Here is a 26,953-nt window from a genome sequence, read left to right as displayed (position 1 = left end):
CATTACAGTATGCATTATTATTTTTTTATTGCTATTCTGTGTTTTGTGTCATTGCCTGCTGCATTACTATGAACAGAAAATAATAAATAAAAATGAAATGACATCAAATGGAATATGCAAATGATTTTGGTTATTCCATCCATCCATCCATCCATCCATATTCCACCATTTCTTAAATGTTCAATTCAATCTTCTTGTCGTTAACATTTAACGTTTAAGTGGAAACCATTTTCATTTAGATCTAATATCTTAATTTGTAATGAAACCTGCAGAATCTTTACAGTAACTTCACACATGTCCAGAAAACATTATTTTTGTATTTAAATTTCCAGTCGGCGTCGATCTACAATTGACCTGTGGGGGGCAGTAATGCGCTTTTGCTGCGTGTAGTCTGCAGCAAATCCAAATATAAAGAAGAAGGAGCAGCTACGAGTAAGAATCTCTAGCATGGTTGTCGTGGCTGTTTTTTAATCATTGTTAACGAAAATAAACAATTATGGATATACTGAAAGCTGAAGTCGCACGGAAAAGGAAACTCATCGAAGAAAAGCAGCTTGTTGACGTGAGTAGGTGAGGCTAAAAGCCGATGGTCCAATTTGGCTCTGACCGCTGAATATTGTCCTAAACTCCTCGATGTATCGTTGCAGCGTTGGATAACACAACAACAACAACAAAACACAGCTAACTTAAAATGAAAACTATTCAGAAGGACGGGGTCGTCTGTGTGTTTTCTGCCAGCAAAGGGGAACTTTAACAGTTCGACGTAAACGAAAATAGCAGGTAGCATTAGCAAATACGTCACGCGGAATATTAATAACTTCGGTTTGTAATTTGGATTAATTTGTTATTTTTCAAGTCGCAAATAAGCCAATGCTGCACTGCTTTATGTTCGGTACGTTTTAAAGATTGTTATCCTACGGATAGGAGATGCCTGTCACTACTTGTGAGTGTTAGCCGCCATTGTTTACCTGTTTAAATTTTTTTTAATGTCTTGTTGATCATGCTTTGTAAATATTCTTTGTTGATTTGGTTAGTGCTAATAGCTGATTAATAGTATCTTATATGATCTAACATCTGTGTTTATTTAAAAGGGAAAACTATGCGAATTATCTGTTCTTACAGGACTCCAAGAAATTCTTCAAAAGAGCTGATCTTGCACGAAAGGAAAAAGAAGAGTACTTCAGAAAATGTGGATATAAGGTTGGTGTCAAGAGGAATCTTTTTCTATCTTTCACACAAACACATTTACGTCACTGCCTTCCCTCAGTTGTGTTTGCTATCATGCTTACCGGTAGTATCTCGTCATTAATACTGTCATTCAGCCTTTCAGCAGGAAGCCGGTTGGGGTTAGTTTTGATGCTCAGCTGTTGAACATTAGTGTTTATGTCTGTGTTTATGCTGTTTTTCCCCAACCTACCTCTGCTGCCTGCATCTGTAGGTTCACAGGGACACTCCTGAGAGCCAGGTATGGGATTGCACAGTGAAAGAAGCCGACAGGGTGCATGATAAAAGGGCAAAATGCTGTGTCCCAAAGGCTTCTCCTTCCTTTACACCCTTTTCTGAATGTATACTTTGTAGATGAATTCAGGATGAAATCAGAAATAACTCGTGTGGGTTGTTAATAATTAATGTACCCGTGCCATGGTTGGGTATGGATGGGTCCAAAGGAACAAGGAAGGGATTCCACAAAGCCAGAGTGGGACACAGACGGGGTGTGGATTTTAGCATGAGATACTTAACTAAAATTAAGCAATTAAATGCATCTTGATTGTTCTTTTTTTTTTATTATTATTATTTTACACATAAACTGACGGCAGCGTAAGTAGTTTGACATTTTGTACGTTTTCCCTGGTTTACGAGTAAATGCTGCTTAATGGGGGAACTTTTTATATTCCACATTCTGCAATGCTTAAAATATTAACTCTAGGCAACTATTTATATCCGTTCAGGACATATGTTTAGTTGAGCAAGGGCCATTGTTTGCTTGTTATTTTAGATTGTGCTCCTTTAACCACAATCTAAGACCGATGGATGCATGTGCCCGTTAAAGCATGAAATCATACTTTCAGTTTTCGTTGTGCAAATATACCGATCAGCCATAACATTATGATCACCCCCCCCCCCCCCCTTTGCTGCCAAAACAGCCCTGACCCATCGAGGCATGACCCCAATAGGCCTCTGAACATGTGGTCTAGTTCTAGGTGGACCGCTCTGTGGTTATGCAGCCTCATCCACGACACACTGCTGTGTCTTCTGACACCTGTCAGTCAGCAGTCTGAGCTCCAGTAGCTCGTCTGTTGGATCGGAGCACGTGGGCCAGCCTCCACCTGCATCAGTGAGCCTTGGACACCCAAATACCATTCTTGCCAGTTCACCACTTTGTCTTCCTTGAACCACGTTTGTTAGATATTTACCACTGCAAACTGGGAAAATCCCACAAGAGCTGCCATTTTGAAGATGATCTGACCCAGTCAACACTATTTAGCCCTTCTTTCTCCATGTTTCCTGCTTCTAACACCGTAAAATTGAGGACAGACGTTCTTTTGCTGCTTAGTTTTTATGTATTTGAAATATTTGAGAACCCGTTCTGATTTACAAGCATGACCTGACCAAGAGGCCCCTTTAGAAAAAATATATATTCAAAAACATATAGGATGTCCATTAACATACGAACATACTGCGCATAGAAACAAATAAAACCTGCCATGATGTATAAATAAGTGCCATTCACCTCACCTATCAGTGGTCATAATGTTATGGCTCGTTGGTTTATGTTTTGCCTGTGATCTAAATCGATGGAATAATCACTATGATCACTTTTATTGGCAAGTCATTAGAGAAGAGTTGAAGGTAAGATACAGACGTAACTGTGTGCATTCCTGATTTTCACATTGACACAAATCTGCAATCCTGATGTCTCACCTTACTTTCACATTGTGATGCTTTTCTCACACCCAAATCGTAAATCTGGATTTCTCATAAAACCTTGACATCGCTCCGATAACTTCAGTACGTTTCTTTTCCTCCCATGTTTATCTGAAGATTGACAAGAAAGACGATGAGCCATCCTCTTCGTCTAATCCAGTGCTGGAACTTGAGCTAACAGAAGAGAAGCTGCCAATGACACTCTCACGGCAAGAAGTGAGTCATCAGAAATGTAAAAGTATCTTTCAGAGTAGTTCTCTCAACATTTAAGTAAAATGTCTCTTTCTTCCCCGTGTTTGTTGAGGTAATCCGACGGCTGAGAGAACGAGGAGAACCAATTAGACTTTTTGGAGAGTCCGACTACGACGCCTTCCAGAGGCTCCGAAAGATTGAGATTCTGACCCCAGAGGTCAACAAGGTGAGATGATGATCCGGAAGTGCGTCTTGGAGTCAGACAAGTCTACACTCTTCACAAAAATGATTGCCTGTGTCTTTTTCAGGCCTTGTTCTTGAGTGCAGAATGCTGGATTTGTAATGGGGTTGTATATTTCTGATACTTCTGTGTCCAGGGTTTAAGGAATGACCTAAAAGCAGCCATGGACAAGATCGACCAGCAGTACCTGAATGAGATCGTTGGCGGAACAGAGGCAGGAGAAGTGGACACGCAGCATGACCTGAAAGTGCTCGAAGAAAACACGACTATAGAGGAACTGGAGGTGTGTTCAGTCGTGAACTCTGACCGTTTCTAGTGGCTACAATATTAAATATTGACATTAAATATTGATGTCATCCTTAAGAAGTTGTGGTTTATGATTCAGTCTGCTTCTGATGACTGACGATCTCTTTTAGGCTCTTGGAAGGACACTGGGCACAGGAGACGATGACGGAGACCAGGAAGTCATTCACAAGTTTTTGAGGGTAATTAATGTTTTTTTGTTTTTCTGAAAGAGCTATGGGTAAAATGTTTTAAAAAAAAATAAAAAAATAAAGCTGTGTCCTCATTTCTTTACGATAAACTAGGAGAAAAAAAGGTACCGGATTATTCAATCTGTGTAGCAAATGAGCAGCATGAATTTTATCCTTGTCATCAATGAAACAGACTAGCTTAATGAATGATATTTGTGAATATGAGTGACCTATTTTTCGGTGTTTCCTCCTTTAGCAACACTTGATATTTGTCTCTGAAGACAAAGCCCTGTTAGTTTTGCTCGTAACTGTTTTGAAGAGTGGAGACCAGTGTTGACCAGTGTTATCTGACAGGCAGTCGAGGAGTCACGAAGACTCTTATTGTCTTTTTTAATCATACAGCTACTATGGAAATGTAGATATTTTAAGTTATTTTGTATTCGTTATGCCCACAATCACAAGTAAATTAAACAATATACCTTTCAGTTAATCCCAATATCGAATGCCTGCATTTCCTTTTGTATTCTAGTTTCTTCTTGGTGTTTGGGCCAAAGACCTAAACAGCCGCGAGGACCTCGTGAAGCGAGGAGTTCAGGGCAAGCTTGCGAGTGCAACCCACTCCCAGACGGAGTCTTACCTCAAGCCTCTCTTCAGGAAACTCAAAAAGAAGGTGCAATTTGAGATGACACAATGAAGGAGCTACAAGGACGGTACAGGATGCTGCTTGTTTCATTTATGACTAAGTTTATCAATGATGTCTTGCAGAATTTGCCAGGTGACATCAAAGAGTCGATCACAGACATCATTAAATTCATGTTGGAGAGAGAATATGTCAAGGTATGTTACGTTCTGCATAGGAGGACCCCCCCCCCCAATGCCTGCCCTTTTATTGAATTTACAGATTGATCTGCTTGATCTGCTCCTTTGTCCAGGCAAACGACGCCTATCTGCAGATGGCCATCGGTAATGCCCCCTGGCCTATTGGCGTGACAATGGTGGGGATCCACGCCCGGACTGGACGGGAGAAGATCTTCTCCAAGCATGTGGCCCACGTTCTCAATGATGAGACTCAACGAAAATACATCCAGGTGAGACTATGAGATGATGATGATGATGATGATGATTAGTCGTGAGAATAATGCATCATGAAAGCAAACGCCCACATGAAAAGCCTTAATCATTATGGATGTCATCTCATTTACAAATGAGGGATGTGACTCACTAATGTCAGCGCTCGATCACAACACACCAATTATTAACCTATAAATGTGAATGGTTCAAATAAGGCAGATGGTGAATCCACTGACAAATCAGTACGAGCTTAGTAAAAATGATCACAGTGCTCTGCTGTGGTTTGATGTGTATCAGCTTAAGGTTCAGGTAGTGATAGATAATATCATTTATGGGTGTCCAACATCAAGTCACTCTTTTCCTTTCACTCACCGAGAAACGTTCCTAGTCTGTGAACCCTCACTGACAATGGCAATAAACCACTTCTGATTCTGATTCTGATTCAAAAATACAGATTAAGTCATATTTATTCGAATTTCTCTTTAATTGTATCAAATACATCTGAAATTGAAAAGTATTGAAATTATTGTGCTAATTACATTAACAAATGCCGCATGCAGAGTGAAGATGAAGCAGAACCTTTTTCTTCATTATATCTTTTACTACCAGTTATTTTCAACTCTAAAACCAGAATTGGGGAATATGTCTCCCCCTTGTGGCAAAGTGAGTAAGTACGCAACCCCCTGTCAGGCTTCACAGGCGCTGCTATATTCCTGTTCTGTCTACCAGTGCACCGTCATGGTAAAGTACACTGTGTTTAACAGACACGATTAAATACCTTTATTGCCCTCGGTACCTTTGTTATTCTTTAACTAATGTCAGACAGAATGTGACGGCGCACAGTAACGTAGAGAACATAATCATCCAGGTAAGATTTAGTGTAAATTGCCGCTTAATTTGGTTACTTGTTAAATGTTTTGTTTGTTTTCGTTTCTGCAGGGACTGAAGAGGCTAATGACTATTTGCCAGAAACACTTCACGACAGTTCCGTCGAAGTGTGTGGAGTACAACGCTCTTTAACTCGTAGCTGTTGCTGAGTTAGTCAAGAAGGTCGGGTCCATTTTACCGCATTAAAAAAATTGGTTCAGACTTTATCAGTTTGCCGAAACTTCCCAAAACCAAACAAATGAAAAATGCTTCAGTTTGTGAATGGCGTGGAGCATCGTGTCTGGAAGTAACGCATGAATTAGACGGAAGGCTGTTCAGTGAGACGAGTTGTAACTCCATAGTTCCATTACGGCTACATTTCTGCAGATTGATCTGAAGAACTCTGAACAACACTGGATTCCAGGTAGACGTTTCCATGGGAACTACCTGTAAACTTGATGAATCTGTCATGATGTCATTAATAATCACAAGCCTGCAGTCCTTCCAGAGGGCGTTTGTTAATGGCTGCTCTGAGGAGTCCAAACCATTGTTTCTGTAAATAGAAATAGTTGTGTGTGTTTTTTTATTGATGTAAATAAGCAACAGGAGCTTCTTTTTCTTTATTATTACAAATTAGATATTCCAGATATTTCAAAACAGCTAAAATTCATGCAGATTCGGTTCAGTTTGAAAGTTTTCGTCAGATAATTAAACCCTTTGATGTGTTTCTGTCCTATTTATCTAAGGAAATAAAGCAATCTGTCTAATCTCTTCAGGGGTTTTAGTTTATATCCAGCGTGATAGTTAATATTCCTTCTTTAAGATACATTTTGCTCCATTTTTTTCTGCAGCTGGACTGTTAATGCAACTGTTTTTATCCACCACAGTCTTTGTTTTGTCATCACAAATATGTCTACAGAAAAGCAGCTTCAATAAATGGCTCTGCCCCGATTGTTCCAGGACTTTTTTTAGTTTTTGGAGTACATGACATAAAGCTTTATTAGGAACACACAAGAGAAGTTAGAGCAGATGAGTAGAATCGGAGAAACTCGATTTGTAACAGCTGACTGCAGATGGAAACCTTCCAGTGGTCTGCTAAGATGGTAACATCCAGCGTCACATGCTGACCTTATTACATGGAGTAACCATGGTGATCTGCTCCTTGTGACCGTAATGTCAGCACGGCTTCAGCCACTGAGCTCAGAGCGCATCACATCTTCAAAGTCCTGCGAGGGATTACTGGACACTCGGCAGAGCAAATCCAGAGAAGTGGGGCCGTGTGGCACTGACCGTGTGTGTGTGTGTGTGTGTGTGTGTGTGCGCGTGTGTGTGTGTGTGTGTGTGTGTGTGCTCGGAGTGTGTCGTGCTTGTTATTAAAGGCAACAACATATTTGTAAGTGAATACGTTACACTTTTATGACATATTTCAGACCCCCCCCCCCCCCCCACTTTATCTCTGGTTTCCTGCCAGTTTGCAGGTTTACTGTAATTAGAGCTTCATTCCTCTTTTCATCTGGACTGGATGAGCAGCATTATCGTTGCCAGGCACCCGCAGAGGTGGAAACTAATTACTGTTTGGGCCATCGTCTGTAACACCAACCTGTCTGCTTCCTTCTGAGTGTGTGTGTGTGTGTGTGTGTGTGTGTGTGTGTGTGTGTTTGCCTTATATTTTCTTCCTGGATCTTTGCTATTATACATCTAACTAAAATGGAGACTAAAAACTGCGCATGAACCTGTTCATCAATCTCCTGTGACGGTTTTGGATTATATCAGGAGTCACTTGGATAAATTGATGTCATCATCACGCACCTTCTAAGTGCTCCTTTTATTGTCAGAGCTCAAATGGGGCTTAAAGGTCAGAGCTTTAGCAGGAATGCTAAACCTCGTGATGAGTGTGACGCTCATAAAAGAGAGGAGGAAATCATGTCCGCATGTTCGTGGAGCAGAAAATGCTTGTGGTCGGTTCTATTTTTATTCTCTCTTTTTATACATGTTTACAAGTGACTAAATTGATGAACTCATGTAAACACGCGCCTGGTTTTATTACAAACATTTTAAAAATAAGGGTGAAAGAAAAAGGTGAAAGAAATCCAGACAGATCGCTTCATCACTGAGCGATGGATTTTCAAGCGACGGGTAATCGATCGTTTCTCTGAGACCCACCGCGCGTATTTCAGCCTCGACGGTTTGCTGTTACGCATTTACTGGATTTTTTCGGATCGGGAATCACAGAACTATGAGAATCAACTTTCTCGTGTCCGGGTACTTTCTCTCAACCTTCGCGCTGTGGATTTTAAAGACAAGCTCCAGACAGAGAGCGTGCGTGAGAGAGAACGAGCAGAAACTCCCAGGACGCGCGTGGCTGAAGCGGCTCGTGCGTCGTGCGTCGTGCGTCGCTGTTAGAGGCTGCGCTCCTCTGACAGAACGCGCGGTGGACAAGAAGCATCCATGGACTGGCTGCGGGCGCCGAACGCCGGGGACCACGCGGGGGGCCACGCGGGGGGGCACACGGGGGGCCACGCGGGGGGCCACGCCGGGGGCCACGCGGGGGGCCACGCCGGGGGCCACGCGGTGGACTATCGCGCTCTCGCCTGCGACTCGGCTCTGAGCACTCTGGCGGCGGTGGTGGTTTGCGTCCTGGTGAAAGTGAGCCTGGACGGCATCAGGCAGTGGCGGGCCCGGATCTCGATGCTCATCGTGGGCTCCGGACCCGTGGGGCTCACGGCCGCGCTGGTCGCTGTCCGCTCCGGGAAGGTGCTGAATCTGACCGTGCTGGATGAGCGGTACCGGGCCGCCCTGCTCTGCCGGCCGCAGCAGATCGCTCTGGACCCCCGCAGCGTGACGTTTCTGCTGGGACTCGGCGTGGACTTCGATAACATGGAGGGCTGCTGGCACGACGATCATTTCTTCACCAGGATCGGCGTGTTTCAGGAGCACCTGCTGAGCATCCTGGAGCAGAAGAAGAAACAGAAGGTGCAGGTGGAGGTGCGGCTGGGAACCAAGGTGCGTCATCACTGGGGTGTGGAAGTAACACGAGCCGGTCTGGCCTCACTGCGGCTCCACGGAACTTGTTACTCCACCTTGATTATTCATCAAACTAAATATTGAAAATTGGCCACCCAAAAGCACCCGCCCATGTGTTTGATTGCGCGTGCTTTGTCCTACCAGTCCACGGCGGTTCTCAAACAGCAGTGCATGAGATCAGCGTGGAAGTCGGGGAAAACCTGCAACAAAGGCAGACCCAACTTGTGGCTTTTCCGTGTGGAGCTTGCATGTTCTCCCAGTGTCTGCCTGGGTTCTCTCCGGGTTCTCTCCGGGTTCTCCGACTTCCTCCCACCTGGTTAAATAAATGTAGGCATCTTTTGTACACTGGGCCATTACCGCTCCTTCAGCCTGTCGATCGCTCCCCAACTATCCTGCCCCCCCCCCCCCCCCCACCCCCCTGCCGCCTTTAAAGCAACAAACTCATGTCTTGCTGTTGAGCAGCGTCATACACGAACCTTTCCAGTGTAATTCAAATATCTTGGGGGCGTTTTCTAAATGTGGAAATCAAACTAATCTATCAGGAACCCTACCGCGTACTACGACCACGTTTTTCTCGTGTCACGCTCAGTTCACAGAGGAATATCTGCGTCGGATCCCTCACAACAACTGGCCACGTGTGATCGTGGTGGCTGACGGGTGGCGTGGCGACTCCTGCTCGGCGCTGGGCATCAGCTCTGACTACACGGTGGAGTCCTGCCGCGCCTACGGAGCGAATGCAACGATAGAGAGAGCGGATCAGAGACAGGTCAGCGCACGCACGCACGATCGGATCTGCCTTCACTCAACACCGAAGCAACAGCCAACAGGTCTCTGTTGGTGCGAAGAATGACGACTGTAGATGCAGGATATTTATTTGGGCTCATAAAGCAAGCAGGGACGCAGACCTGCGGGGATCGATGTCTCACGCTCAGACTGTTCCGTCTCATCGGCATCAACACGGGCCTTACTTTGAAGAGCAGCTCTTCCTTTGATGCGGTCGGGTGATGACGACTCGCGTCTTCCCGGTCAGACTCACAATCTGTCTTTTGCCAGATAAACACGACTCAAGATATATAAACATGAGATATTTTCTTTTTTACAAAGGGCACGAGAGTTTGTTTTCTTTTTGTTTTGACGCCATAGAAACAGACGGCTCCTTTGATGATGACTCCCTGAGGCCGAGGCTCATAAAATAATGAATAAATAAATAGAAATACGATCGCTGAAATGCGCACACAAACATTGGCTTAATGAATTCTTTTGTTGATTTATGAAAGCTGCGAAACAGAAAATAAGAACTGTGGCATCGCTGCCGGTAGTCACGGCAACAGTCTGCTACTCATTCTGCATAGGTCACCGGACATTAGCCATTGTTGATAATTGCATCATCGAGGAGACTGTCTCCTGCAGACGAATGGCACCGTCTATGATTATATAAAACAGAAGAAGAAGAAGAAAGCAGATTAATCTGGAGAAGTTGATGCAAAGGTTAACATTTCCAAGGTAATAACGAATAATATCTGAACACGAAGTCTCCTTTGCTATTTCAGGCCACCATTAGAATTCATACCGTGTCGTCATTGGTGGCTGCGCGGCTGCCTCTTATTGGCCCAGTTACTCCCAGGCTGCTTCCTGTTGTGATTGAATTGGCTGCACTCGATCTGCAAAGGAGCATTCCGAGCTGATTTGATCTCGTGTCTCTTCTTCAGGTACCCACTCCTGAGATCCGTGCCCACAGCCTCTACTTTGACCTGTCTGCTTACGGAATGGAGGCCCTCCGAGAACACCGACACCCCGCCGCCAAACCCGGCTTCCACCTGAAGATCTACGGCACCTTCAGAAACCGCTACATGGCGCTCGTCTGCCCCGCCTCTGAAACCAAGACGGCTCGCTTCCTCAGACATACGGCCAGTTCCTCCGTGAGCCTTCTGACCTCTTCTGTTCCAGAGCTTTGTTTTCTGTCGGCCACCGGAGGTGTGAACAAAACGCCGCTCTGGTTTCTTGGTTTGCCTGCCTACTTATTCCTGTGTTTCCGTTTCCTTTAACTGCACCATTGACAGAGTCCATTAGTGTCTGTGGGTTCATGTGTTTACGTGAGTGTGTGTGTGTGTGTGTGCATAGAGAGCCATCAGTGCTCAATGACAGGCTGTAGGTTCAGTTAGAGCGTGCTCTCACGCTATCGTGCAGCCGACAGCCACAGCACACGCCGGTATGTAGCAGACCATCTTTGGAGCGCTTGTTGCTACGTGGCTGCTCATTCAGATGCACCGTTACTTGGTAACAGACGACTTTGCCAGCACGGATTCAAGAAGAGCAGAGCTCAGAGAGCGACAGCGGCCGAGCGAAGGAGAAAGAGACTCGCCACTCGATCTCTACGAGTACTGTAGGACTGAAATGGACGCGCACAGAAAAGAGTGGACTATTCTCGGAGTGTTTGGAATGACTTTACGCTACAAAGCTCGCTGCCATATTTCCACCGTGGCAGCATGATCTATCGCCGGCTGTCGTTTTACAACAGAATGAGGTTAAAGTCAGGTAAACCTAACCTTTAACGCGCTTTAATAATGAGAAACTTCTCTCATTTGTTTTCCTGCTCAGATCATGAAGAACATTTTCCACCATTCCTTCAACGCGTATAAGACGGATGTGGAGCCCCGCCTCAATGACATGACGCTCCACCACATGCAGTGCAGCCGCCGCCTCTTTGAGATCCAGCTATCACACAGACGCATCAGTGCGGCCTACATCCAGGAGGAGAACGTGGCGGTCACTGTGGAGGGGGAGGCGGCACGAGCCCTGAACTTCGACACAGGTGGGCTGCTGCTCAGTCTAAGTGGGATCGATATGTATTGTTCTTTAATCAGATTCGATCTATGTCATGATCGGTGATCTGCTTTGCCTTTCCCTCGACTTCCATCCTCCAGGTTGTGGGGTGAACCTCGGCATGCGGGGCCTGGAGTCGATGGGGGCGTTCATTTACCGGACAGCCACCGCTGTGGACCAGAACGACGTCCTGGAGGCGCTGGCGGCTAAGATACAGAACTCCAGGCAGGTGGCTGAGACCTTCAAGCTCACGGGCGTGGCTGACTCAATGTATAAATGAACCAGAAGTAGAAACTGGTGAATGCATAGCACCACCTAGTGGAGAATGCTGCTGGATTATGTGTTGTCTTGTATTGAGAAATGGTTAAAACCATGACAGTTTGTCTCGTGAGGAGGGAGCCGCTTAAAAGTGTTACCAAGCCAAGCCTCATGTTTTTATGTTTGTTTGACAATGTGGTGATCATTCTAAAACATTCTGACCCAGAATTACATTTTTTGGCATATTTCCAAAACATGCAGGCTACTCAATTTTTTAACTCTAAATGTGTATTATTTTAGACAAAGGAGAAAATGCTGATTAATAGATCAGATTCATGAACTCCTCACACTTGTTTAATTATTATGAAAAGTAAATAAAGAGGAAAAGGAACCTAAATTTGTATGTTAGTGAAGAGAACATTATGAAGCCATTAAACATTAAACACCATCCACATGGTGATCTGGATCATTGTTTTTGGTATCTTTATACACCAACCATGAAAAGTAAAAGTGAATCAGAATGTACATGTATTTTTAACAGATATTTGAATCCAGAAATTGAGTTTTCAATGTTAAAATGTAATATTTTTTCCTAAAGTTATTGGATCAGATCCGGATGAAATTCGGATGGAACGTTTCCTCGATTGCAGGTATGAAGCTGCACTGCCCCCGAGTGTTTTGTTCTGGTACGGCTTGTTGCCTGGATCTCGATCGAGAGCTTCAACCCTCCCGCGTCGTCAGGAGGGTTGACGGAGGTTATGTTAGTTTGTTTGTTTGTTTGCAAAAACTGCTGGATGCATCTTGATGAAAAAAAACAACCTGAAGATGGGTCTTGGTCTAATGTTGATCTGTATACAAAAAAGTAAAAAATAAAAATAAAAAAAAAAAAAATCAGAATTTCCCCATTTACTAATAATCGAGGCTAGTTAAAAAAAAAAAAAAAATAGTTCTTCATGAAAAGTGTATTCTGGATCTGATCCAGAATGAGGTCAGGAAATAATATTAAAATTTAACATTGAAAACTCCATTTATGGATTAAAAAAAAATCAACTCAAATTCACTTTGAAGTCTGTTGTATAAAGATACAAAGAAAAATGTAGAACCTTTCGATGATGATCTGGATTACCATGTGGACGGTGTAAATCCAATTAAGTGAGTGCTTTTCTATAGTTTAGCAAAGTGATTACTCTCTTCAACACAACGTGGTTAGAATAAAAAATAATACTCAACAATCATTTTTAAAAGAAAGACGATGACTTAGTTGATTGAGATTGTTTATGAAGTGTGTTTTTTATCTTTTTTATATAGTGTAAAATAAATACACAGTTCTAATATCTTAAGAATGTAAATGTTATTGGGCGGCACGGTGGAGTAGTGTTTAGCGCTGTCGCCTCGCACTCTGGGTTCTACCTGTTGTAGATTCATTTCAATGCATCATGGCAGCTTGGCAAAGCTTTGAAGACAACTAAAGGCTCTCTAAACCGTTTGCTGTGTCTAATTAAAAACATTTGCCTTCAAGCTGTGCCCTCCAAGGTCAATAATCTGGACCTCTGAACTGGCCTCTTCAGTAGCACAAGGCCTTTCATTAGATTAAACACAATAATGAGAAAATCTTTTATCTTTGCATATAATTAAAGCTGGGATGAAGGACAACTTAATCAATAACGTGGAATGACAAGTTCGTAAATGAATTAGACCTGCCAATGAGGGCTTGGCTGCGATCAATGACAAACGTTAAGCAGAGAGTGGATGGATGTAGCAACAGCAACAGGCATCCTTCAGGTTAAACAAGAATGCTGAGGGCATAAACGGATTGTTTTGGACAGATCAGCCTCGTCTTTCTGTGAGTGTGCTGCTTACAGCTTACACACAAACTGTAAACTCCTTTTGCACTAAGCTTGAATTAAAAGGAACTTTGAAAGAACATACTCCACACATGGTGAGGTGAATGCCATACATTTTGGATGACAGACTGCATTTTGAGAGTGAATCAAGCGTGAATGTTTTATTTTAATGGCATCACCCAGCCAAACGAGGGCAGTGTTGTCCTTTGGAATGTTCTCCAGCAGCTCTGCCTCGAGTGGAAGGTGGAGCAGAAAAGCATGAACGGGAGGGATTGAAGATAGGAGAGATGAGCAGCTGCTTGGTCTTCTTAAACATTCGTAACATAAACTAATTGATTTTAATTAAAGCAGATATGTGTATATTGTGATATGCTGTCACACTGAATATAGCTATGATAAAAAAAATCTTATGGCATCATATGAATGTCTAAAAACTGCAGCTGTCATAGTCTTAAGTCCTCCTTCCGTCCCTCAGGACACGCAGCGTGCAGAGAGCGAGAAGAAGAAAGTTCTTTTCACAGCTCTCTGCGTGAGTTTGTGTTGGAGGAGATGGGAGAGGATGTGACCACGAGCTGGTATCGACAAGCCTTCAGTTGCTGCCTGACCCACAGACAGAAAGTCAGTGTCACATGACTGAGATATCGGCATGTTGTCCGATTGCATTGAGAGCCTCTTATGTATGCTGGCAGCACGGATACAGGCACGCCATTTATACGCCCACGCCCACAATGAGCATGAGCATCAGAACAAAGCCAGAGGGAAGCAAAGGTTGAGATGGTTTCGGGATACAAAGTTACTTTTTGCTAACTTACTCACTTTATATCTTATTGGTAAATCATGGAATCTTCCTTTTCGTATTTGTATACATGAAACAGAGTGAATTTGGCAGCAGGATTTCAACCTGGCTTGGGTGTCTGTCAAACAATTACCAGGTCCCCTGCCTGCTCGGCTCCTATCTGTCTCACACTCAAGTCCAATTTCCCTAAACTGTCACACCTGATAATTGGGCTTCTCTGCCGAGCAGGAATCAGGCCCGCTGTTCTAACTAAAACACACATCCTCATCCCTCCCTTGATTCTACCTTCTCCCGACTTTCCCCTCCCTTCTTCTCGTCTCCGTCACCCAGCTCCCCTGCAGTGGAAATCAACTCTCGAGATAGAACACAGCCATCTCCCTCTCTTCTTCCCCCCCCAAGTCGGAGAGTGTGTGTGCATGTTTGAGGGGTGCACGCCGTGTGACAGCGGTAGCCTCGGGGCCAGGTTGCTGTTGACAGGGACGAGGGTCTCTGATTTGAGCAGAGCAGTCACACCAGCGACTGCAGCTGCCTTCTCGAGTGACACCTCCCTGTTAGTGGGGGAGATGTGGACAAGTGCGTCAGTGTGTGAGTGTACGCATGTGTGTGTTGGCTGTGTTGGTGACAGGGTTGATGGACTGACTGGCTGCCTGCAGTGCTCAGGACAAACAGGGAAACTTTCCCCTGATGAGCTGACAGGCCCTCATGTAGAAGCGCTAACGCGGCTCTGGTTGGGGCTCGGACAGACGGGGTGACGGCGAGGAAGAGGAAAATGAAACCAAGCAGGTCAGGAAAATAAAAATATGTGGAAAGAGGAAACTAAACAGCAGCCAGTCCTCACGTGTCATGCTTTGTGTGCAGAGCGCACGCATGTCTGTGTGGGGTTGTGGGTCTTCATGCGTCTCCAGAGACCAGGCAGTGTAGATCACCATTCCACCTAATCTAATTTCATTAATGTGATCCCCTGTCCGTCCCCTGACGGCTTAATAGCCATTATTTGTGGGTTCCCTCAAATAAAGGCTCAGCAGTAAATTGCAGTCTCTGGAAATCGAGATATAAACGCCACCCTGCATTACTGTATAATATCTTTGCCTTTAATTAACTGAAAGCCATCCTGACATTTATTGGATTGCAAGTTACTTGTTAATAGCAATAAATTGCAGAACAAAAAAAGAATCATTGCTTATTTTACATCAATAATTTGTGGACCTTTTACTAACGATATTTCATTATTCATCTATGGGGACTGTCATGTTTGGGGAGCTAAATGAATAAAGATTTACGTGGGCAGCATCTATTCAGCGTTACAATGTTGGCACTGTGTATTAAATGTTTTACGGTGAGGCTGTCCTTTAACCCCGTCTGTGCATCGTGCTGCATTCCATCAGACTTCGTATTTCAGTTCAAGGGAGATGCTTTCATGTTAAGCTGCAGTCAGAAGAAACACACTGGTACTGCAATATCTCCAAACACAAAGCAGTAGCAGTGGAAGAGAGGAAAAGTGATTCAAGAAGATGAAAGAAGGTAATCAATAATCGCTTTCCAACATCCCAAAATCTCACTGTGCGCGTGCGCTATAACTCACAAGTGTTTGAGCTTGTTGGTTGACACGGCAGCTTCCTGACCACAAGGCCTTGGTACCTGCTGTGCAGCGAAGGAACCAACTTCCCCCGGTAGTTCCCGTCTGTGTCTGCATCCCTCTGCCGCCACCAGCCTGCTATTTGGGAGAACATATTCCCTGTCATAGGAGGCACCCATCAGAGGAGCGGGTGGCTCTCATCAGGCGCTGCCATTTGCTTGTTGTTGGCATTGATCTGGCGTTTAGGGAACAGAGATCTGACAGCCCTGCCACAAAAATCAGACCCTTCAGATACCAGGAAGAGAGACTTACCCCCTCCTCCTCGTTTTGCTCACAAATGTGCACACACACACACACACACACACACACATACTAAGTCAAAAAGAGCAGTCAGTCTGAGTGTGCACACGCAGCTATGGCCTGTCTGTGCAGATCAAACTGACAAGGCTTTACATGTAGAGGACGACTGGGGAGGAGGAGAATGACAAGTGGAGGCCGGGTGTGTGTGTGTGTGTGTGTGTGCACATTTACCGGTGGGGGGGGGGGGGGGGTCTGGAAAACAAAAACACCCTTTAAACAATGGGACATATAGAGCCAGCTCATGCTCCGCCCTGTGACCCCCCGACCCTGCATGCTCTCGCTCCACGCTAACCTCTCCACATCGCCATGCTGCCCCCGGGCGGTCGCCCGCGCTATCCTTTCTTCTGCGTCATCTGTTGTCTCCCGGTTGTGGATATGACCAGAGACAGGCTTTGAGAGAGACGTCCCTCTCTACTGATAGCACGCCGTGTTCCGATGCCTCCCATCAACCTGCGAATGAGTAACAGTGACAGGGGGGAAGAGAGACACAGAGGGAGACAGAAATGGAAGAGGGGAGGGGGTGAAAAGGGGAGCATTAGAGAGAGATGTTTATTTTGCAAGGCTGACAGGAAACTAAGAAATGCTGAGCCGGGATGACGTTGACTAACATGGACCGTGACTTTTAGGGGAGAAACAACCTGCTTTGGTAAAGTTGGAATGACTTTGGAATAATCGGGAACCTCCTCTTCAAATTGTTGAATGTCAGAAGAGAAATGCGCTTCAGCAGTTCATAGTTACAAACAGAGCTGTGCAGAAACCATCTGAAGTGACAGGTCAAGCACAAAATATATTAGGCTCAAAGTGTCCTCGCTTCCTCTTTGTCTCCTTCTTTGCCTCACTTGATCATTTCCTTCAACATGGTCTATGCACGCCAACTAATGCAACTATCAAGGCACACTATGCATGATTTTGTAGACATACAAATATGATCCCTCGCAGTTTCCACTTATGGCCAACCAGAAGTGCGCCTTGGTTTTCTGCCTCCAGAGACCTGACCCTCCAAGTATTATATTATCCATAAAATTGGATTCAAAAATCATTGAATCCAAATGAAACACAGAAGATATATTAAATGTATTTGTATATATGGAGGCTTGTTGGCAGATGGAGATGCAAAACTCTGGGAGTGAGTGGCCATCATTAAGAAATCAATACATGAGTAAATGAAAATGATACCAAAACAAATAAAGTCAAGATAGAGATTACACTCTACAGGTAATTTATAAGTAAGAGCAAGCTTACATAAAACCATGAGAGCTTTGCACGGAATCATCAGCATGTGCTAGACAGAGCTTTAAAACCAGCTTTCTTCACGTGGATCTTTACTTAATCCAGAATTATCCACACTTCCTTTACATAACATTACCTCAACCTCCCTTGCACAAATCTCACCAGCCATCTGGACTGTGCATTCACGAAATGATCAATTTTCATCAAAAGAAATTAGAGGAGATAGTGATGTAACCTATTTGACAAATAGATCATTGGGCTGCTTTACCTCTGACCCAGTTGTGACACCTTATTGGACAATAATCTCTTTAGAATTATTGGAGCATTCAATTAGCCAGATTAAACGACACAGCCAGAAACATGTCACTAATACAAAGGAGTGAATTGCACATGCTGCTTTTCCATCCCGTTATCTCGCTGGCCTCCTTTATATGTCGGCCGTATTCCACAGTTTATGCTCACCTCCCACTCTGCTTTGTGTGTGTGATGGTAAATTAAAACACAGACAGAGGAGAGCCACGGGAAAGAGGATGTTGCTGAACGCAGTGTAGAGCATGAAGGTGCGTTAAATCTTCTTAAAGACTAATTCGCACGCACGCACACACACACACACGCACACACACACACAATTTAAATATTTGATTTGGTCACTGTTGAAATAAAAGTTTACAGCTCCTGCAGGGATGAAGTCCTCACTGTTGTCTGAGTGTTGTGTTGTCTGCAGTAGGACCATTATCTTGTGTGTGTGTGTGTGTGCGTGTGTGTGCGTACGTGTGTGTATGTGTGTATCCCCTGCTCCAGCCTCAGCCAGCAACATCACAAACGCTGTATAAGCTCCAGTCCCAGGGGCTGTGTTACTGAGTCACTGGGCCGGTGCCTCTGTGCTTCCTCCTTCACCAAATACACTCTACAGTCAGTGGTGCATAATCAAACCTCAGGCCCCCGCCCCCTCCTCAAGTCAGCACACACACACACACACACACTATGATATGAGCTATGAACCACGTAACCGCCATTTTTATGCTACAAGTGAATGTGTCTCCTGGTTGGTGAAATAAACCAGGTTTTTTCTTATTGTTTTTTTTACACATGATTGTTCAAACCTAAATGGACACACAGATGACACTGCATATATTTGTGCAAAACTACTCTCCAAAAATATTCTGCTTACATTTGAGCAATGAAGCTGATATTGAGGAATAAGGTGAAAGCTTTTATTTTTGATTTCCTTTAATGTAATCGATTCAGATAAACTGAAACTGTGTGACTATACCTTTAGATCATACATTTTTTATGATATGTTTTACAATGATATTACTGTACTTTTTATTTTTCCTTGAGGTGCATATTACATTCTGTATATTACTGTTTAATACTGTCTCGTCGTTAATCTAGTGCCTTTTAAGGGCAAACCATTAGAAAATGTTCACGCAAGAAAAGAATAAAACCAGAGGTTAATGCTCAGACCCACTGCTTACCTTAAAGTCACCCACTGGCCCTCCCCACTGGATTCACTGCAAGGTCTCCATTAACAATAGATTGAAACAGGTGCTAAAGTCCTAGCTCTCATTAATTATTGCTTTTTACCATCACAGGCCGAGATGTGGCCGTTATCCCCCTCACCTCCACGCAACACACACACACACACACACACACACACACAAACACTATGTGTTTGAGCTATAAACCCCTTTATGCCAATGGCTAAAGCACGACACCCTGCTGAGCCCCGCTAACAGTGATAAACCTACACCGGTGCATGACTCCCTAATTAAGCTCTGGCAGGGTCTCCACTGCTACTTAGTGCCACATTTCATTATCTGAACACACTCCAGCTCCGACGCTGTGGGCTCATTGTTCCTATGTAAAATCTTCTCTCTCCATCACGTTGCTTCTCACAAAATGCATTTCTCTCTGATTTTTATGGAATGTTTGATTTGAATTATTTTTACCTTTTTACTGACCATCTAAAACTTAATAATTATAACAGTACATTTTATTTATATAGCGCTTTTCTAGAAACTCAAAGTCGCTTTACATGTGTACATAAGATAAAAACAGCAAATCAATACAGACACTAAAATAGGAACATGAAAATAAATTAGATAAAATATAAAAATATAAAATTAGACATTAAAAGCAACTTGTTGATATTGCCTTTAGTATGTTGCTCTGAAACACACGATAGTACAGTTCACCTGCTGAAACATTACACAGGGTGGATGTTTTTTATTTTAGTGATTGTCAAGACGAGGAAATGCAGACCGGAGTTCTCTAAACAGTCAGAAGTGAGTTTCCTCTTGAGAAAGACACCAGGCAGTTTGTAGCAACCCAAGCCATACTCCTGGATACAACAGACAGCATTAGAGAACAGCTTTCCCCCCGATCAGTGAGTCACATTATGTCCGATCGCTACACGCACCGAGACGTGGAAAGGTCAAGAGTCCTGACCTGAGATGACGGCTGGTGTGACAGACGTCACGTCAACTTTGTATTGGCTTTATTTTAATGTCAGTGGACAAATCACCACTTGTGTATACGCAAGGGTCGCTGTTCGACCCATGCTGAATCAGTGTCACGCAACCGTCATTCTCCTCTGGTGCAACAAACTGTAACCACTTCGGAATTGTCTGTCACTCAGCTTAACAATGTCCCATCAGCCTGCTGGAGAATGAAATCTTGCATTAACGAGTGAGCAAGCAGGAAAACAGAATTAAAGACTGACTGCCAATTGTGTGGAAACACCTCATAGGGATCTACGCTCATGCTCTTTTTTAGGTAGATCAATTTCATATATATACTGTATGCCAAAAGTCTTCAACCCAGCAAACAGATCTCACACAAAGCCGATCATAATTGAATCTCCTCGGCAGTGAGCTGACTTCTCTCCTTTTCTTTCGCTTCAGGCCCATTTCCCTCCTTTTATTTTTGCGTCATTGTTTGACCAGTGCTGAGGCCTACACGTATCTAATAAAATAAATGAGGACTACAAATGAATCACACGGGGCATGAAATTCTTTAAGAAGTGTTAAACGCTGAGTCGTGTTAAATTACTACCAAAGAAAGAGACTCTCTAAAGAATTAGCACTTAATTAGGTCTTAATTAGCATAATTATGCATGCTAACAGTGTCTCGACAGAATAGCAGTTGTCAGGAGGGTTGAACCATCTGTAACGGCAGAGGATTAATACATCATCTTTTATATCCGACAACACTTTGCCTCTTCTATCTCAAAGTGCTTTTCATTAATCTATTTCGCTTTTATTGGAGAGGAGATTTGTCATTTTTCATTATGCCCCTCCCTTTGCAGCTATAACAGATCTAATTAGGCCTCAAGTGTGTCTTCAGACACAAACACTTGAACAGACACACACAGGAATGTGTTCACATACATCAGCTCATGCTTGCAAAATGTAGGTAGGTATTTTTTTACCTACTTAATATGGGTGTCATGGACAGGTTCTGGTGCCAATAAGGGGTAAGGGGAGGGGCAGAGAGATCGACAATGAGGGGTTAAGGTTTAGAGCAGAGGCACCGACTGAGCAGGTCACGAATCAATATGAAGGAACACCTTTGCATGTTTGGTAATCAGCTGATAGTTCCTGTATCACCTCCCCGAGTTGGATGAGACATGAGGACAGAGAGGAGAAACAGGAGAGATCAGATGGGACCTGGGTTTTACCTGATGAGAGAGGAGACACCACAATTTATTGGAAGTTATTTCTAAATAATTTTGCATTAGCTTCTCCCAGAAAACGTCAGTTTATTTTGTTCTTTAAGTTTGATTGAAGTCTCAAATATAAGATTGTAAAGGAACACCTTCCATGTTTTTTCTAGGATTGTAGACCATGCAGATAGAACTGTTATGGACAGCTCAGCAGTTCTAATCCTCTGTATTTTACATATGTGTTTAATTTATTCTTTGTTTTTAGTGTCTGAATACAAACTGCTTCATCACTACACAAACTATTTGGTCTTTTCTTACAATTCCACCTCTCTCCTTTTTTCTATTGTCCATTCAAGGAATCAATGTCTTGATGGATAACAAGAATGGCATATCTCACCTTCTTCTTTAGGGAAGGGTGACAGAATCACTCCCAATGGTGCCATTTCCATCTACAGCCATGCTACACACACGCTGACACGCTGAGGTGTGGCCAGGGCACATAGCTCTAATCTATAAGAGCCCTGAGCCTTAGACGACCTTGAGACACCCCACTCACTCTGGCCTTGCCAATAGCATAGCTACGCGTGTGGACGTATGTATTTCTCACACATGTCTCACCTTTATGTGCTCATTTCTCCTCAGCATATTTGCAGAAAGTCTGCTCGCCTCAATCACGTGAAACTCTTCTAGTGGATGTACATGCTAATTGTCTCCATACGGTATTTAAAGTGGGAGATGAACGCGAGAACAAGGTCTCCCCCACTCCATTTCTGCCCCCTTCCACTTCCAGGCCCACAGGGACATTAGCATTATCGATGAGCTCACCCCATCACCTCAGACACAGACTCTTAAAAGAGAATAATTTCATGCAAATGAGATATTGATGAGCTAATGATTAATTGGCTGCCTGACTGTGTTAATATGCAATAGCTGTCGTGTAATATGCATTTCTAATGACTCTGTCTCAGTGTGTTCAAACAAATGGGCAACTTTGATCATTGGGGTACTCAGCGGCTTTTCAGCATGTTAGCTCCAGGATAAAGCTTTGCCGAAGGGTTTTGCATGGAAATGCATGCACAGTGCTGTGGGGGGGGCTCAGAAAAATGTATAAGAAAACTTTTTTCTGCTGTAATTAATACAGATCAACTCCTCAATAAAAGAGGAATAATCCACCTGCGACCTTTGAACTCACTAACACATTCTGTTGTCTCATCTTTAAGCCAATCAGATGAATTATTTGAGCAGGAAGTAACCTTAACCTGCGTTAACTGTCAATCAATAAGCATTCACCAGGCCCATCTCCGAGCATAATGACTGCTCCACCCCGCTACCTCGTATAAATTCATATCATTCACCATAGATCAACTGCACACTGGAGCAATTAAGGAGAAAAAGCACAGTTTGATGTCTGTAACAGCTCTCATTGAATTAATACAGATAAGACCGATAACCCGATGGCTGGCACCAGGCCATTCTGAGCTTGGGCCATTTCAGTCCTAATTGTTCTTTTCTAGAAATGCTCTAATAATGGAAAAGTCTGGTTTGACAAAATGAACAATGTGCATGATGTCACTGCATTTCTGGGGTGAGGACATTTTAGTGACATGGTTGCTTGGAAAATTATTACAGGTCAGGTTAGCGCAGTGAAAGTAAGATAATTACACATAGTTCAAACAACTTCACAAGTGTATCGTCAGACCTTGAACACAGAAACAGATAAAAAAAGATACAATCCATAAATGCACAGTATAGACGTACTAGGACATTTGAACCCAGAGACATGGATGCAGTCAGTGCTGAAAAAACTCAATTTGGGTTGATATGGACAGACAACACACTGGTATTTCCTGACTGTAATATATTTATGTATTTTCGTGAAAGACGAGAAAACACGGTCATGTCCTTTTGAGAAAAAGCCTTTAAAATGATTATTAAAAACAAATATGAACATTCCTCATCTGGTGTCATTTCATTTCACACACACACACACACACGGTTGACCTCCATTAAGTGGAGAGTGATGTTTACAGCTAACAATGTGGCCTCATTGGTGGTTAAATAAGCAGGTCAGGGAAACTGGACATTCCCTCAACTGGTGGCAGATTAGTCATCGTAGTGGCAGCCATCAACTGGCATTTCTGGTGGTGTGTGCACACGCACACACGCACGCACGCACACACACACACACGAACACACCTACACACGGCTGACAGGTCTGGCTGTTCCAGTCCTGTCTCTCCATCCACCTGTCCAGACACACCAAGCCCTGCTATGTTGCCATTTCTGCTCTTGCCTCAGACAGACAGACAGGCAGACAGAGGGACAGAATGAATGACATTCAGACAGATCCAAATCCCCAAAGAGAAGCAAAATGAAGTCTGATTACCGGTAGGTGCACGCATAGCCCCAATTCAGCCACATGCAACCTACATGCACCGATAAGATATGATGACATCATAGTGAGTTGATAATTATGGCAAATTTGTCTTCACAGAATCTATTTTCAAGAGCTCTGATTGAAGGTTCTGATCTCCACCAAAGCTGAGGAACAGATTTCAGTGAAATTTCATATCAGCAAAGTAAGAGCGCTAAAAGTTCATCTCATAATTGGTTTCTTTAATTATCTTATTTTTACGTTTTCAGTCATCGTCTGAATTTAGACTATTCCTAGTGAAGCGTTTCATTTCATGCGCAGTACCTAAGTTAGACACAGGAGGCAGCAGAGTCCTGCATTCCTAAAAGCAAAATAATAAGGAGCGTTCAACCAATCGGTGCTGGGATCAAGCTCTGGTCAGGAGCCAGCAACACCCGGGACCCGCAAGGTGAATGAAGCGGCTGTCGACGAGACGAGGTCGTCTCATCTACATGAAAATGGGTGGAAGGATGGAAGTTTTTTTATTTGTTGTAATTGTGTGTTTTTTTTTGTTTGATTTTTACAGCTACAGTGTTTTTTCTCTCTCTCTCCATGTTTTGTAAGACTGATTTGAAAATGCAATTTTTCATCTTAATTACTGGAAGGGAGGGAAACCCTTCACCCAGACACCCACTGACCGATGACATGTACATCCGCAAGCGCTAACTCCACGTTCATTCCCACGTAGCCGAGAGTTCCTGTTGTCCTTAGTTTAAAAACATTTGCATGATGCTCCAAGTCTTTGTTTAAAAAGGCCTTGTTACAATTAAGTAGGCGTTCCAATAAAAGTACTGTTTGAACAGCTTAGCAGCCCCAGAAGACGGAGGGTACCCGTTAATTATGTTGTCATGGTATTTGTACAATTTGCTTTATTATGTCCAAATTGAACATTACTGCCACTTACTGGATTTTAAGATTCCGTCAGGGCCGAATGGCCAACGTACAATGATTGTGGAAAATGTACGTTACGTTTACCCCCTGATTCGTGATTAAAACCTTCCATCAAGTTCCATGAAAATTGAGGCCGTATTTTGTTCATAGCAGCCAGGCTATCTTCCAGCCTGTCACTGTGGGTGGACGTGTGGAGAGCAATGCCTCCGCAGCAGTGGAAGTATCGCGTCGTGTTGGGAAGATAAGGACAACAAAGTGCTTCACAGCTGGGATAAATCCTCCGGGCAGACACTGTTGCTGTTTCTCCTCTTTCATATGTGGGCTGCTTTACTGAATTTTGTCACTGACAAATAAACAAACTGCTACAGACCTGCCCTGTGGAGGAACGTTTTCTTTACCGCTGTCTCTCACGATGGCGATTGTTTGAGATCAGAGAGCAAGCACTGAGAAAAAAGAGAGAGAAAGGCAGACAGGGAGAGAAGAATAGATAAATCCAGAATAATTCACTTCTTCGTTCATTCTCTCACACACACACACACACAGAGAGAGAGAGCAAGTACCGTATTTTCACGACCTTACGACGCACCTGCTGATTCGCCGCAGTCTCATTAACAGCTGATTTTTCAGTATTTCAAACGTACAAAGGGCGCGCGGATCAAAAGGCGCCGGCATGATAGGTGCGCAAAATAAAGCAGGAGCAAAACTGAGTTTGGTACTCACATCTTTAATCGTCATCAATCAAACAAGCATACTAGTGCGCGTTTTAAAAAATAGAGCCGGAGCAAAACAGAGTCATTAATCAAACCCATCAAAGTCCTCATCCTCTGTTTCTGTAGTGAACAGCTGCGCTAGATCTCGTCAAACATGCCGGCCTCTTTCTTCATTGCCAGTCACTTTACGTGCGGCGGCGTCGGCGCCTCGGAAATGATGAGAACAACAATGCTAGCAGACAGTTAGCCGAAGCAGCTACAGTCCATTCAAACTGTGGCGCTGCGCTGCCTGCCACTCTGAGTGGAACTGTGTTCTCCTTCTGTCGTCCAGCGCTCCCACGCAGCCCGCAGTGTAACGTTGAACGGTTGGAGTTCTTTGGTTAATCCACCGGGGATGACGATGATAAGCTAGCTTGCTAGTTAGCCCGTTAGCGCGTTAGCTAGCTTCACTCCGGTTTAGACCGTATCGGTGAGATCGGCCCGCACGGAGTCGCAGATCGCAGGAACCGAGTTGTTGCAGGTCTTCTTCTTGCTTCCTCCGCTTCCTCCATTGATTCATTGATGCTGGATTCTCTCTCCGCTGCTCTATTCCCGTGTTCTGCTGCGGGACCGGCAGCCTCGGCAGCCACTTCCGTCAACACGCCATAATAGTTTACTGTGGTGAAGCACGTCGGAGCGTATCACTCCGCCAGGCGCCTGACTGAGTCCGCCTTACAACAACAAATAGGCCGCGCGGACCAATGGACGCGCTGCACATTTTGAAAAAAATCTAAGACTTTTAGGCGCGTCCTATGGGTGTGAAAATACGGTAACCAGGTCATACATAGCACAAACCTACTTTGCTATAATACACCTGTTCCTGGGCAGTAAACTACGTACACAAGTTGTGTTTGGATTACAGCACTAGTAAGTCATTTCAATAGCTAGTGTCTAGTTACACATAGTTTGACGCTGAGCCAACATATACCAGAATCCTGAAACCAAAACACCTGAATCACCAATTATACAGATTATTATTATTATTATTATTATTATTATTATTATTATCTAATTGCCTGCGTTTGTCTGTCTGTCTGTCCGTTCTCAGTACCTCCTCAGCTGATTTTAGGCCTATTTTCCCGTCAATGTGTCCAACCCGAAAGTGGGGGGGAAAAAAGCACCCATCACCCTGCTTCTCAATATATGCACACACGTGCACAGCATATTGTCTGTCGTCAGTCTTTGGTAGATTAGGGTGGATACAGAAAGAGATTGGAGGATCAGCAGTGACATGGGAGGACAAGCCCGACTCATTATTAGCTGAACATGCAACACACATACAGTGGATATCAAGATGTCAACACAGTGACAGTGGAAATATTGAATAGTGAATAGAAAACCCTCGTGTCAAATTTGCAACGCGCAGGGCCAGGAGCATGTAATGTGGAGGATATGCCACGTTTCAAATATCCCAACATTCCAGTATTATTAGAAATATTACTGTTCGTATAATATGAATAATAAAAAGGATGCACGATTTTATGCTGTACACATTTGTACAAAACATGTTTTTAAAGGAAGAAACCAGTTGGTAATGAAACCCTGAATCCCTA

The 26,953-nt window shown here is 43.8% G+C and overlaps 1 protein-coding gene across 1 annotated transcript; it reads left to right on the top strand.

Annotated features, from left to right (window-relative positions):
* The first annotated feature begins 460 nt into the window (after positions 1-460).
* On the top strand, positions 461-6,713 carry prpf18 (PRP18 pre-mRNA processing factor 18 homolog (yeast)). Its single transcript, XM_068739334.1, has 11 exons — positions 461-562; positions 1,123-1,200; positions 1,439-1,465; positions 3,043-3,141; positions 3,230-3,343; positions 3,495-3,641; positions 3,775-3,843; positions 4,361-4,501; positions 4,597-4,668; positions 4,764-4,919; positions 5,842-6,713. The coding sequence occupies exons 1-11, from the start codon at positions 497-499 to the stop codon at positions 5,920-5,922; spliced, it is 1,050 nt and encodes a 349-aa protein (XP_068595435.1). The 5' UTR covers positions 461-496; the 3' UTR covers positions 5,923-6,713.
* The last annotated feature ends 20,240 nt before the right edge of the window (positions 6,714-26,953 follow it).

This window comes from Brachionichthys hirsutus, chromosome 5, assembly GCF_040956055.1.
Source record: "Brachionichthys hirsutus isolate HB-005 chromosome 5, CSIRO-AGI_Bhir_v1, whole genome shotgun sequence".
Classification (NCBI taxonomy): Eukaryota; Metazoa; Chordata; class Actinopteri; order Lophiiformes; family Brachionichthyidae; genus Brachionichthys; species Brachionichthys hirsutus.
Note: the sequence above shows the minus strand (reverse complement) of the source record. Positions and strands in the feature narration are given on the sequence as shown.

Excerpts from the sequence above, each read along its gene's own strand:
- prpf18 (XM_068739334.1), top strand. The coding sequence starts at position 497 with ATGGATATACTGAAAGCTGAAGTCGCACGGAAAAGGAAACTCATCGAA. Across the intron at positions 1,201-1,438 it reads TCAGAAAATGTGGATATAAG|GTTCACAGGGACACTCCTGA; the intron begins GTTGGTGTCAAG and ends CTGCATCTGTAG. Across the intron at positions 4,920-5,841 it reads CTCAACGAAAATACATCCAG|GGACTGAAGAGGCTAATGAC; the intron begins GTGAGACTATGA and ends TCGTTTCTGCAG.